At 36.0% G+C, this 14,960-nt stretch overlaps 1 protein-coding gene across 12 annotated transcripts in view; it reads left to right on the top strand.

Moving 5' to 3' along the window:
• CEP128 (centrosomal protein 128) overlaps positions 1-14,960 on the top strand; it is a 381,907-nt gene that overhangs the window by 99,424 nt on the left and 267,523 nt on the right. For all 12 annotated transcript variants that reach the window (XR_011431914.1, XR_011431913.1, XR_011431912.1 and 9 more), the window contains one exon: positions 1,650-1,801. Coding sequence is in view for 9 of the 12 variants with exons in the window: in XM_070249369.1 (XP_070105470.1) it covers positions 1,650-1,801 (152 nt within the window). In the remaining 3 variants the exon portion in view is untranslated. The remainder of the gene's footprint in view (positions 1-1,649; positions 1,802-14,960) is intronic.

The following is a 14,960-nucleotide window of genomic DNA, read 5'->3' as shown; positions in this document are numbered from 1 at the left end:
TTCATATGTGTTAATATCCCCATATTTTATATAATATATATTAATACTAATGTTATTTTATACATATATACTAATGTTATATATATTATGAAGCATATCTATATATAGATATATATGAACTATGGAGATATATGTGTTATATGCATATGAATATATATTTATAAAATAAAAAATATATTTATAAAAATTAATGAATACATATATTTATAAAATGAATAAATACATTTAGACATAAGCAACTATGCATTTTTTAGGTTGGAGACTTAGCAGGGATGGGCAAAGTATGGCCCATGGGTCACATACAGACTTTTGTAAGTAAACTTTATTGGAAACCAGCTACTCCCATTCATTTATGCACTGTCTAGGTTACTTTTGCAATACAATGGCAGAATTGAGCAGTTGTGACAGGGATCATCTGGCTAAAATATTTACTATCTGACCCTTTCCAGAGAATGTTTGCTAACTCCTGGTCTATAGGATCATCTCTAAGCTCCCTAGCAGTGCCTGCTCTGTCTGATGACTGTCCCACTTCCCTCGCTCACATGTGTTCGCTCTGTGAACCATTGAATGTTAAGTCCAGTTGTACCCCTGTGCTTTACGCTGTTTCCTTTCCCTGAAATATCACCCCAACTCTGTCTCCTTTGTCTCTTTTGCTTCACAAAATTTGGTGAAACTAACTTAGTACTTTCTCACCAAAAAAGAGTTAATCACTCTCCTTAATAGCCTATAATAACCTTTATACAGAGATACCTGTGTGGAGTGTGTCAGTGCTCTTATCGTGCTATTAAAATGCCTGTGTATCTTCCACCTAAGATGTACAATTTTGAACACTTTGATATTTCTAAAGTTGGGGTGTGTTTTATGGATGATCTGTAAATTTGATTTTGTAGTGTTTCCTTCCTTCCTCCTTTTATTTTCTGGAAAGGAAACTCCTGGAAAAAGCGGTAGTTTTAACTTGATGGTATAAGTTCCAATTTTTGACATTTTGATTCAAGGAAGTACTTTATTTATACGTCTTCTTTCTATTCTTGGAGTGCAAGCTCATTGAGGAAGGGTTTTTGTGTTATTTATTTTTGAAGAAGATGGTATCACAGTGCCCTGTGCATCATAGACCAAGTATTTCATGTTGAATTAAATACTAAGTTAAATTATATTGTTCAGTGATATAAGTTCAGGTAGTAGTCACCAGAATTAGTAGGTTAGTGGTCATATACAGTCAGAAATTTAATAGCATCATTTGTTTATGTTGCAATAAAAGCAGCTCAGTGAACTTCAGTAACTTTAGTTGGAGTAGCTTAGTTGAAAATTCTTTCAGTATTTTTGTTTTAAAGTTGGAGGTAGCACAGGGATCTAAGGAAAGCTAAAATATGTAGGATTTTCCTAAAATAAGTTGTATTAGAAATCAGATAACATTTTAAGTTTTAGTATCAAAATGTAATCACGTGATAACACAGTTGTGTATATATTTTAGAAAACTGTGTGAGACGTGAAACAATAGACTAGCAAATTGTGAAAAGACTGTTCAGTGACAGTGTTAATAAGTGGATTATGTTAGCTGGAATATTAAAACATCAAGGCTTTGTACCTTTTGAAAGTACCTTCTCTTGTGAATAAGGAACAACCAAAAGCTTTACATTTTCTCTTTCAAGGGATTGAACGGGAAAAAGAGGATCTGGAGAAGCAGATGTCAGATCTGAGAGTGCAGCTGAACTTCAGTGCAATGGCCTCCGAGGTGGAGGAGGTGAAGCGGTGCATGGAGCGAAAAGACAAGGAGAAAGCACATTTGGTAGCACAAGTAGAGGTGACTTTGCTATTTTTAAGCCATATTCAAAGGACTTTTGTTTTGTTTCATAGAATTGCTTAACGAAATTTTAAAATAAAGATTGTGATATTTTGTGAACTCTGGTTTCGGTATATAGATAATATAAATTATATAGTTGACTAATTAAATATATAAATTTCTATGAATTCGTTTCTCTTTCATTTGGACCTCAAAGCCAGGAATCTGTGAAACCTGAAAATATTTTTGTTCTGGTAGCAATTGAATCCTTTCTGCAGGCAGAAGAGACCTTTCTTCTCTGAACGAACAGGGAATTATCATTTATTTTGGGAGTGAAACTGGCAGAAGGTATAGCAGAAAGGTATTACTGATACTTCTGCTTCAGAATCATAAACATTTTCAAATCTCTAGCTGCTTGACATGAGGTGGAGTTGTGCTGCCTCCATTAATTTCAAGTTGTATAGTAATCGTGATGATGTGGTAACCATGAGTGAAGTGTGTAACTAGGCAGCTTACCGTTTCCTGCCTGCCTTTTATCCAGCACAGATGGGGTAATTATCAGAAAATATTAAAAATCAAAGGAAAGAACTTCATAAAAGGGAAATGGCTTAATTCCAATTATAATTATGCAAATTAGATCAAACATGGATGAGACATTTGGAAATAGATATGTATCAGTCCTCCTCTGTATCTGTTTTTATTAGTGAAGTTATGTTCTAATTGTAATAAGTTGCCACATTTGAAGAATTTCTTAAATTGTAATGAAAGGTAGAAAATTGGTGTTAAGCATCTAACTTTGTGTAATCCAAAGGAAATATTTAATGTTACCGCAGCCTGAGTTTCTCTTTCATCTTGTCAGTGTGTCAACAGAAAATGTATTTTAGATTTGGTTCAAGATTCAGATTGTAAAGATAATGAAATATTGACATACTCTTTACAAAGCCCTCTACATGTTTAATAAATACTTATCAGAAATATTCTCAGAGTATTGTAATTACAGGACTTTTAAAGTTTGCTTCATGGGAATTATTTTAGCCTTTGATCCTGCTGACAAAAGTGCTAAAATATGATCATTTTGCCAAAGGTAAGTGTTTAAAAGAACTATGCTAATAAATATCAAAGGTGGAAAAACCCCTTTGCTAAGCTGTTTATAACCACGTGTTGGTCTGTCCCCCCATCTCACTCCCTTCCTCCCTTCCTCCCTTCTCATTGTTTCTTTTCATTTACCACTTGTGGAATAATTTGAAAAAAAAATTTCAAATGCATAGGCATTTAAAAAATTACTTATAAAAACCGAATAATGCTGTCATTCAAAGAGCCTGGTTTTTCCTTTGTCCTAAGTTAATATTTCTTTTACATTTTCATGTGGGTTAGCGAGTGAGTTGGAATTCTCTTGGGTCAATTTGGATTGGTTGTATAGGTTTAGATGTGAAAGACAATTGGAGAGAGAGGTTGAACATTTACTCACATATCAAATACTTAATGACTGTCTGTCATTATATTAGACAGTTCTAGGTGCTGGTGATATAGCCACGAACGAAAAGCTGACAGGTTTTCCTGTCCCTATGCAGGTGGCATTCTGAAATTGATGCCAAAAGTTCTTTGAGTTTGTCTCAAGTCTAATTCAAATTCCTTTTGGAGGATGAAAGATTTTTTTCCAGTTGCCGTTGAAAAAGATATCACAAAAAGACATCATTCATCCTGGAAGAAATTACCATTAACCAGTTTTTTCTGTAATTTTCTTAGTTTTAACAATAAAATAATTAATTACATTTACGTCAGTTGTTTTAGATTTAGTGACACTTCTGATTGTGGCTTGTTTATTTTTCATACTTTGTGGAGTACCTTTGAATATCTTTATTCCCAAGCTATTCTCAAAATGACACTTGGTCTAGACTTTGTGAGAGGTATAGGTCATGGATCAATCAGTTATAATCTCTAACAGTTGGGAATTTTATTGAAATTTATTGAAAAGCATTTAGCCTCTGCTTTATTTTTTTATAAAATATTAGGTAGTATGGGATGTTGCCGTATGTACATTCTATAAAAATGGAGATTAATCTTTAGTTGCTTTTTGGAGACCAAATATAAATAAGAAAATATACACAAAATGAGGTTATTATATAAGGTTAGGGCTAAGAACATTTGTATAGTAACATTTCTTCTGGTGTGTTCAATCATTAATATCTTTCTCTTTAGCTTTGGCTTTCTAACACCTCTCCTATAGAACCTCACGCATGGTCTTGTCAAATAACTCATTTTTTCTTAAACTTCCCTACTCATTTCCATATTTCCTTCTTTTTTGTCTTAGTTCCAGTTGTTCATTGTTTCTGTAATGTCCTCTTTTTGTGGAAATTCTAAACCATTTCCTCCCTGAAGCCTTCTTGGATTATATCAATTGCAAGTAATAATCTTTCCTTCAGAACTGTCCTTTTGCCCACATCACTAATGTTCTTGGGGCACCTTTTTCACAGTCTTAAAGTAATCTGGGTATATTTCTTTAAAATTTCAAAGTGGATTGAAATAAAGGAGAAAAGGGGCTGCAGAAGAAAGCTGCCCATCACCAAGATAAATCCAACCTTGATGTCCTTACCTTGGTGAAGGCCTCATGTTTCAAGGTCTTGTCCTCACATCTGGAAACTTAGGTTTTCTGTGTCCTAGAGTTAATGTGATTCAGGAGACTGGCTCATATTAACAATGAAACTCATAAGAGAGTGGTATATGAAAGAGTGCCAGTTCATTGGTTTACCCTGTGGGAGTCCTATAGAGATATTTAAACAATATTCTCTTATGCAGGGCACCAGTCTCCTAATTTTATATACCCAGTGTTTGGAGAGCTGAATTAGTAACCCAAAAATTGCTTGGTCAACACAGAATATGAGAATAATGATGTCTAAAGGACTGTTTGTTCATGGCTATGATAAGGCTCTCTCACTCTCCACCTCTCTTTAACAGAGTCCTTGTAACCAGAGATTCTCTTTACTTCACCAGTGTATTGAACTGGCTTCTTTTGTCTTTCTAACAGTCTTCTCTTCTGCTTCTACTCTGATGCTCAACTTTCTGTTTATATTTTCTTCTGATATGTTGCTGTGCACAGATTTTGCTCTGGGCCATTTACCAGTATGCATTGATGTTGCAATTCAAGCTTGTGGCATTCTGGGAGCCACTTATAAATTAAAGACTTGTATCCTTTTCAGATCATAAATGAGTATAGATTAAGAACCAGGTCTTGTCTCTGTATCCCTTTGTGTCCCCCGACAATGTCTTACCCATATTAGGCAATCAATTAATATTTGTTGACTGAAATAATATATTGTAGAACATTTTTATGATTATTTTTTAAAGCTAACATTTGTTGTCCAGTCATTCCTTAAAAACACATTAATTCCTTGAATAGTTGTCAGTATTCAAGGAATCTTTTGCTCTGTTTCACTAATTGCATTTGTTTTTGTTGATCCAGAGTATATATTTTAAGCAGTTGTTTTACACTGGCGAAAACCAGCGAAAATAGCTTATAAAAAACCCAAATGGAAGCTACATTTGAGTTTGCATAATTTACCTTTCAAATTGTACCTAAGACCTTGAATCTGTATATGCATAGAAAATACTAAGTGCATTTTTCTCTCCTTCTAAACTTGAGTTGAACCTCATTAACCTTGATAGGCTATTTGTATTCATAAGAATTCCAAGCATCCTTGATCAATGATTCTCCCTGATTTAATCTCAGCCTCCATCTTCCATCAACTTACTCTTCATGAAAAAAAAATTTGACTTTTAAATTCATTGAAGAACTTCAAAGAAAGAAAAAAAAACAAGGTGCTATCCATAATTTAGATTAAACACTGAAAGTGGTAATTGAGTGACAACTAACGTGATTATTCATTAGCAGAAACTTGGGACTGTAATGCCAGAATTTGCTTTTAAAAAGAGAGAAGATAGTGGAAAACAGAAATGATAATCAATAATAACTATTTTTTTGATGGTTAGTATAGTAGAAGCAGAAGGAAAATTGTTCCTTTTACCATGCTTTTAGGATAAACTCTTTTGATTCTTGGTTTTCTTGTATAAAGCTGGCCACTTTGCTATGCAATAATGCTCACTTCAATACTTTTAAACCCTTCTTAGAGACCTGTGGTCTTAGAGATCTTAATTACTCTGTATGTCATTTCCTGTTGTACTTTTTTTTTTTTTTTGAGGAAGATCAGCCCTGAGCTAACTGCTGCCAATCCTCCTCTTTTTGCTGAGGAAGACTGGCCCTGAGCTAACATCCGTGCCCATCTTCCTCTACTTTATATGTGGGACTCCTACCACAGCATGGCTTTTGCCAAACGGTGCCGTGCCCGCACCCGGGATCTGAACCAGTGAACCCTGGGCCGCCGAGAAGCGGAACATGCGAGCTTAACTGCTGTGCCACTGGGCCAGCCCCCTTCTTTTTTTTTTAATCTTATGATTTCTTTATCCAAATTCATGTTGTAAAATAAAGTATTATCTGAGTACTAAGTAATTTCTAATACACAGATTGTAAAGAAAACAAATATTGGCAGCACGACTTTATATAATGTTAAGATGTTAGCCTATAGTTTGCTCTTCTTTGGAGAAGATTAACCAATTAGGCAATCTTTTGGCCATCTTGATTAAAGAACAGTTTCTGTCTGTCTTAATGGTGGTCTAGGTTGTTGTAGAGCAAACCTCCTACTGAGAAAAACTAGAAAAGACATATATTTTTAAAAATCTGTTTGAAGTTATCAGAGTAATCTAGGCAGGAGGAGAGGAGGGGTCAAGTATTCTGTTGAGCAGAGCAGTGATGCTCTGACATTTGGCACCGGTTCCCCTGAACTGTCTTCTGAATCATGAACTGAGCAGGGCTTACAGCAGAGCGTAGGTGCACTGAAGAGGGAGAGCCCTGGTGTGCACCCCGCACTTTCAGTGGGGCCACCCAGAGGGCTGAACCCTAGGACAACCAGTGACCTGAACAGAAAAAGAAAGATGTCTGTTTGGAAAGGAATTAATAATACTCTTTATTCTCAATTGGTGTTTAGAAAATCCAACAGAATCTACAGATACATTGTTAACATTAACAAATGATGTCTGTATTTTGGCTAGGACACTAATTAAAACCAAATATCAAAATAAAGTGAACTTTGATCAGACATTTAAAGCTAAATTAAAAACAAAAAAGCAATGAATCATGTTCGGTCATGAAACATATTGTTCCCCCAAACATATTGCCGTAACTATTTCTTTTTATTGAAAACCAAAAAATGTTTTTCTACATTCTTAAGTAAAATTTATTTATTTATTTATTTTTTGAGGAAGATTAGCCCTAAGCTAACATCTGCCACCAATCCTCCTCTTTTTTGCTGAGGAAGACGGGCCCTGAGCTAACATCCGTGCCCATCTTCCTCTACTTTATGTGTGGGACACCTGCCACAGTGTGGCTTGGCAAGCGGTGCATAGGTCTGTACCTGGGATCCGAATCTGTGAACCCTGGGCTGCTGAAGCGGAACATGTGAACTTAATCCCTGCGCCACTGGGCCGGCCCCTGCAATTTATTTTTAAAATTAAATAAGAGAGATAATATATATAATTAACATTAGGTGCAAGAAAGGGGCTCTTACCTATAGTACAAAGGAGAAGCAAAATTATAGAGTCTTGATTCGTTCCATTGATAGGAATTAGTGGCTGCTCTAGGTCAGCGTTGTGCAGTAAGTAGCACGTTGAGCAGTGATGGAGGTGTCTGATATCTGTGCTGTCCAGTAGAGGCTAGCCATATGTACCTGTTGAGTGCTTGAAGTGAGGTCAGTGTGACTGAATTTTTAATTTTACCTAGTTTTAGTTTGAGCATAGGTGGAACTTAACAGATGGCAACATGATTGGATGGTGTGAAATTGGGTTAGGAGCCATGTCTTGGATTCTCATTGGTATTAGAAAGCACACTAATTTTACTTTTATTGTCTGAATATGGTGTGGCTATGTGGGAGGGGGGTATTCTTGGACTTTAGTGGGGAGCTGATTAAAGAAACATTCCTCAAAGTCATCTGTTTTATGTCTACTGGAGTCAAAAATAGGGATTATTAATATTTTTCTTCCTATTTTTTTAAAAGATTGGCACTTGATTAACAGCTGTTACCAATGTTCTTTTCTTTTCCTTCTTCTTCTCCCCAAAGTCCCCCAGTATATAGTTGTATATTCTACTTGTGAGTGCCTAGAATCCGAACTGGCAAAGAAACCCTGGGCCACCGAAGTGGAGCATGCAAACTTAACCACTCGGCCATGGGACTGGTCCCCATATTTTTCTTTTTTTTAAATGTGGTAAAATAAACAGAAAACTTACCATCTCAACCTTTTTATTTTTGTGAGGAAGATTAGCCCTGAGCTAACATCTGTTGTCAACCTTCCTCTTTTTGCTTGAGGAAGATTGTCGCCAGCTAACATCTGTGCCAGTCTTCCTCTATTTTATGTGGGATGCTGCCACAGCATGGCTTGATGAGTGGTGTATATGTCTGCACCCGGGATCCGAACCTGCAATCCCCGGGCTGCCAAAGCAGAGCGTGTGAACTTAACTGTTATGCCACTGGGCCGGCCCCCCATCTTAACCATTTTTAAGTGTACATTTCAGCGTTATTTAATATATTCACATTGTTGTGCAGCCATCACTGTCATCCATCCCCATGACTCTTTTCGTTTTGTAAAACTGAAACTCTATACCTATTGAACAATGGCTTGCCATTCTCCCCTTCCCCTAGCCCCTGACAATTTTTACCATTATACCCTCTGTAACCATGATTTTGACTACTCTATGGGTATCTCATTTAAGTGAAATCATACAGTGTTTGTCTTTTTGTCACTGGCTTATTTCACTTAGCATAATGTTCTCAACGTTCATCCATGTTTTGGCATATTCCAGAATTTCCTTCCTTTTTTTTTAAGGCTGAATAATATTCCATTGCATGTATATATACCACATTTTGTTTACCCACCATCAGTTTATGGACACTTGGGTAGCTTCCATGTTTTAGCTATTGTGAATAATGCTGCTATGAACTTGGGTATACAATTATCTCTTCAAGACCTTCCTTCCAGTTCTTTTGGATAAATACCCAGCAGTAGAATTGCTGGATCATATGTTAATTCTATGTTTAATCTTTTGTGGAACCACCATACTGTTTTCCACAGAGGCTGTACCATTTTATATTACCACGAGTGGTGTACAAGTGTTCTCATTTCTCCACATCCTTGCTAACACTTGCTACTTTCTTTTCTTTTTTTAATAGTCGCCATCCTAATGGATGTGTGGTAGCATCTCAAGGGATCATTATTTTTTTTTTTTTTAAAGATTTTATTTTTCTCCTTTTTCTCCCCAAAGCCCCCCGGTACATAGTTGTATATTTCGTTGTGGGTCCTTCTAGTTGTGGCATGTGGGACGCTGCCCCAGTGTGGTCCGATGAGCAGTGCCATGTCTGCGCCCAGGATTCGAACCAACGAAACACTGGGCTGCCTGCAGCGGAGCACGCGAACTTAACCACTCGTCCACGGGGCCAGCCCCTCAAGGGATCATTATTTTTGTTTGAAACAATATATACTTCAAAAAAAGAAAATAGGCCTCTCATCTCATGTACCCTTCCTTAGCTTCTCTTTTCTCCTCCTGTCTAAAATAGAAAAATTGATTTCTCCCAAGCACACAAGGTTATTGTATCATGTGACATAATATGTCTGATCTGTTTCAGATAAACCATAATGTTCTATAATGATTTAAAGCAATAATATTGTGTTAGGTTACATTTAGTTTCTCCTCCTAACTATATGTCATGTAATTAGAAATAAAATAATATTTCTTTAGTTGAACTATGTAACATCAGTACTGGTAAGACACAGGTGTGCATCTTTTATTGAGACCTGCTTTAGCCTATTGCGTTTCATAGCAAATGTATGGCCACAGGTTGTTTTGCCTCAGTCAAAAGCAGTCCCAAATACCAGTCTCCTTAAAGCAGGACAATTTCATCCTAGTTATATTCAAATTTTCTTCTCCCAAAGTGCCTACTTTAGTTAAACATCAGAGTTGCAGAGTTAAAATTATCCGTCTAATAGAGTGTGAGAAAAATTAAGAAAACACAAATGTACTTTGAGATACGTGTGCCAGGGTCAGAATTTCCCTAGTGTGTTGCTCGCGCCTAGATGTTAATTTTATGCCCCCTTGTGTTTTAAGTTAAACACTCTGAAGAAATGTGTATTTAAAATATTCTGTGTAGTGAACATCACGGCTAATGAAACAGAAGTTAATATTTTATTTCTTCACAAAGAGATGAATGTATTTAATTAATTGAACATTATTTTCTGTACTTTGCTTAAGCTTAGTATCATGTTTCATTAAAAAGTACAAGGAAACTGTAGTTGTATGAAGGAGATATGTTCTCATAGGATTTGTGGAGAAATAATTATTTTTAATCACAGAGAAAGACTGAGGAAACTATTATTTGGGATTAATGTCCTTTGTGTGTCACTGCTTCGTTTGGCAAAAGGAAAATGATAAGAGTATATTGGTCAAAATTAGTATGATAGAAAAGACAGAAGGCTATATTTTTAAAAGAAGAATATTTGTGACACTATTACTGCAAGGGCCCCTGATGTTTTATGTGGCTGATCCCTAACTCATTAAGGGTTTGAATCACATTTTAAAGATTATTAATATTTGTTTTACTTGAGTTAAAAAAATTGACTCACAGATTTTAAGTATATATTCTAATTTCAACCAATCATGGCTTTAGAAAACAGTTTTAAATGGTATGACCCCAACGAGTGATGGCCTGATTTAGCTGCATGTAGGTGTGTTTTGGGACAACCACACTTGTTTTGATTGATTTGAGTTCTTTATTCAAAGAGACTTGCCTTAGTTTTCTTGACTGTGGAAAATTGATTAGTTGTTCTCTTGGTATCAGTTCATAAAACACCTAAATTATACCAAAATGAATGAGTTCATCAAGACATGCAAGAATACATCAGGCTCATTTCCCAGTAGAGGTCAGCGGGGTGTAGCTTAATTGAGAACCTAAGAATTTTAGGTGAAATCTTATTAAATCTGTTAGTTCTTTTGTTTACTCAGTAAAGGCAAAACTTGATAACATCAGTTAAGTGTTTACTGTGAGAAATAGACCTGCTTTGGGTTTTTATGCAATTGTTGTTATAATATCAGCAGACGTGGCTCTGCCTAGGCTTCCAAGAAAGGGAGAGATTCACTACGAAATCAAATAAATTATATCTCTGTGACCTTGCTGGCCAGCCCCACAACGCCAGCTTAGCAAGTATATGGTCTGCACCTCACTTCCGCATTCTAAATCTCTCTACATTATGTCTAATTTGCCCCCAACACTAACTCAAGGGAGTGTTGAGCATGCAGTTTTGCAGCCTGCATTGAACAGGAGATGGGGATGGGGCTGACTGTTATTGGGTCATACATGACAGTGCCAGTAATCAAGCTTTCTTTTAGTTGAGAAACATGACCTTGCCTTGTATTTTTCATAACCCTCTAGCCTAGCCTTGTGTCCCAGGTTGGCACTCAGTGAAAGCTTGCTGAATTTACATTAATCCTAATATCACATTTACAAATACATATCCACGCCTTAGTAGTGTTATATTCTCTCTGTAATTTCTTTGCAGGGATTTTTTTCTTTTTTGTAAAAGCTTTCTGTCCATTTCAGTTTAGTTAAAACTAAATCATCTATAAAAGCAATTAACTGGTCACCTGGAAACTAAAATGTTCTAACATGCTGGAAGAGAGTTTGATTTCAGTAAATGCAAAAACTAGAAAGAAAATGTTAATATTTTTTCCTGTACTTGAGTCAGTCATCTTCCTCACTGGGGTATTTGCATCTCATTTTGGATATAGTGTCCCTATTCTCTTCAGTCAGTATTTTCATCTTGTCCTTGCTTTAAGGAAGTCATGTTTTGGGCTGGAATTAGTCTAATCTTTGTTCACAGAGTCACTATTAAAGATGATTAATTGAATCTTGTTTTAAATGATCTACCTGAGGTTCATTTGCTATTTATTAGCTTTACTGTCACTGTTTTTGTCCTTGTAAAGAACCAAGCTTTATATACCCATGCTTTAGACATCATTTTCGTTTTAGCATATCATTTTGATACGTTCAGACAGTTGCTACTTTTCATGGTACTGGATTTCTAGAAACTGTATTGTAAAACAGATTATTCTATTGTGGCTTCTGTGTTTTTATATGAGAAATATTATAATCAAGAATTGTGTTTTCAACCAAGGATTTTTTTTTTTGAGGACGATTAGCCCTGAGCTAACATCTGCTGCCAATCCTCCTCTTTTTGCTGAGGAAGACTGGCTCTGAACTAACATCTGTGCCCATCTTCCTCTACTTTGTTTGTGGGACGCCTGCCACAGCATGGCTTGACAAGCAACGGGTAGGTCTGCACATGGGATCCGAAGCGGCTGCTGAAGCGGAAGGTGCAAACTTAACCGCGGTGCCACCAGGCCAGCCCCAACCAAGGATTTTTAACCAAAACACTTCTGCTTAAAATGAACTTGTCATCAATGACAAGATATAAAAATTCTTAATGTATGTAATAATTAAAATTTAAAATTATTCTTTAGTTTTGGTAAAATTAGTATACTACAAACATCCACATAATTTTACAGTGTACATGTTTACTCTGGTATACTAAAAAGTGTATGTACGTCTACAGTTATTGAACCATACCTTTGATGTGTTTAAAACTGACAGGCTAGCTATTATAAATATTAAAATAAAAATTTATAGTAACTATTTTTTTGTCCTGGAATTTAGAAGGGGCTTTCTCAGATATTATCAAAGTCTTTGGGAAAATTGAAGAAATTGAACAAGTGGCTTTTTCTCTTTACTAATTTCTCATTAGTAAATCGAGGCTTTACAAATGATCGTACTTTAGTTTGACTTGCCCTAATTTGGGATCATTCTTTTCAAACATTGCGCCATCAGATTATTTTGATTTTTTACAAAAGGCTTTATTTGTGAATGTCTGAGAGAGGTATCTTTTTGATCAGATCCTCTTGTTAATTTTTTCCCTCTTCCTCATTCTCCTTTCAACCCTCTTTCCCCCACCAATACCAATGTTAAGCGTACTTTGATCGTGAAAGAAGGCAACAAAGGCAACGGAAGGCGGGACTGCTAGGCACACTCTTGCGGAAGTGGTGTTGGTCATTGTTTGTGTTTTGGGATTGGCTGCATGGGCGTTCATTTTCTCTCTCTGTATCTGTCTCTCTCTTCCCTACCCCTCCCTCTCTTTCTCTCTTTTTATTACTTTCAGTAGCAACTGTTGAATTATCTTCTTTTTGTTCGCTTAGCCACCACCAGTTGGTGTTAGCTCAGGGCTCTTTTCTTTTGGACACAGAATCATTGTTAGAAAACATTATATAATCAGATTGAGACACTGAGGAATGAAATGTCAGCATAGATTAGGAGCATAAATTGGGAAGAGAGGCAAAATTGGAAATAGAGAAGAAAGAATTGCTCATACATATCACGTTTATTAAAAATAACTTGTGTCTGTTTCCTCAACTAGGCTATGTGGTTCTCAGAGCAGTAGAATGTAGAACCATGCCATCTTATTCATCTTCGTGTCTCAGCAGTTTTGTTGTTGCTAAGTGCAGTAAATGTGTATTGGACTGAATGGAAACATACCTGTATCTTCTTCAGAAAGAGTGACAAGAATTTTTTTTTTCTTTTCTAGTCTCTTAAATGCCACAATTGGTTCTTATCTATTTTAAGCCATCTCCGTTGAGTTTGATTACTGAAATTGAATTTGGATGAGAGAAGAATTGGTTCTAAAAGTCCATTCCTGCTTTAAAAGGATGATCTTCAATTATTTTCAATGTTGTCATAATATTTTAATATCCGAGTGTTAGTAAAATGTTTTTTGGTGATTCATCTTTCTCAAGTATGTATCAGATCATGTTATTTCCTTGCTGAAAAGTCTTTGAAGCTTAAATTGGATTTCAGCATCCCTTCAATCTGATTTCTGACCTTAATTTCCCAGCTCTTTTTAGGCCTCCTGAACTATTACTCTTTATGAGCAGCCACTGGTGGCCCACTCTGTGGCTCTTGCTCCTGGTATCGTTGGTCAAGAAGGCTCATCTTCTTTCCATCAGTGATCTGCTTTTTTCTCTTTTTGACACTTTAGTTTGCCCATTATCTCTATGTTTTATGTCTCTTTCTTTATGAGGTCTTGCTGATCAGAGTAGTTTCTCTTGAATTCACTAACTTAAATCCTGTTTTTACTAGCCAACATTGATGTTGCTTTCCTTCTGCTCAGTCGTATTTGCCCCAATCAGTATTTCTCATACAGTACTTTCCTCAGTGCCTAGCCAGTGTCTAAAACATAGAAGGGGATAAATATTCTATGCATGGTTTTGTTTTAACCCAAGCCAACCTTATCCTGTGATTTTTCTCTCTCTGTTTAAAAAGTGTTCTAGAAATATCTATGCATCAGAGATTGTATAGTTCTTATTCAGGATTTCCTCCTGTATCAGGAAGGTACATGGAAACTTGTATAATTATTAAAGACACTATTTAGCTAGTATCCAAGTCAGTAATATAGTAAAGTGGAATCAATATTAAGAACCTGTGACTGATCCTTTCTCTGTTGAAAACTACCTCCCTTATCTTGGATTTATCACTTTATCTTCCTGTGCCTCAATTTCCTCATCCCTAAAATGTAGGCATTGGATGACCTCTATAATTCTAGCGTTGTTTCCAGTTAGTAATAAAAACTTAGCATTGTTGAGTTCCTAAAATGTGCCAGTCACTCTTGTGAGTATTTTCTCTAAATGATCTCATGTAGGTCGTCATTCTTAGATGGAAGTGTTGTCAAGTCCATCTAATAAATTAGTTGCATTGCTTCACCGATAGTAAGCAGTGCTTCTAAGGTCACAGAGTGGCAGAGCTGGGTTTTGAACTCAAGTCTATGACTATTGTTTCTATGATAGTCCACTGTCTCCCTAGGGATATTACCTTTGAATCATTAAAGTCTAGCTATTTTCTCATTACCCTTAAAGCTTCCACATTAAGCACATAATACTGTAGATGAACATGTTTATTTAAAATCTATGTTATTGAGAGTACCCTGGCTTATTTGGGGCCAGGTTTTCATTTTTAAATGTTCAGTAAGATGCTCAATCTTT

The sequence above is a fragment of the Equus caballus genome, chromosome 24 (assembly GCF_041296265.1).
Source record: "Equus caballus isolate H_3958 breed thoroughbred chromosome 24, TB-T2T, whole genome shotgun sequence".
In the NCBI taxonomy this organism is placed as follows: Eukaryota; Metazoa; Chordata; class Mammalia; order Perissodactyla; family Equidae; genus Equus; species Equus caballus.
Note: the sequence above shows the minus strand (reverse complement) of the source record. Positions and strands in the feature narration are given on the sequence as shown.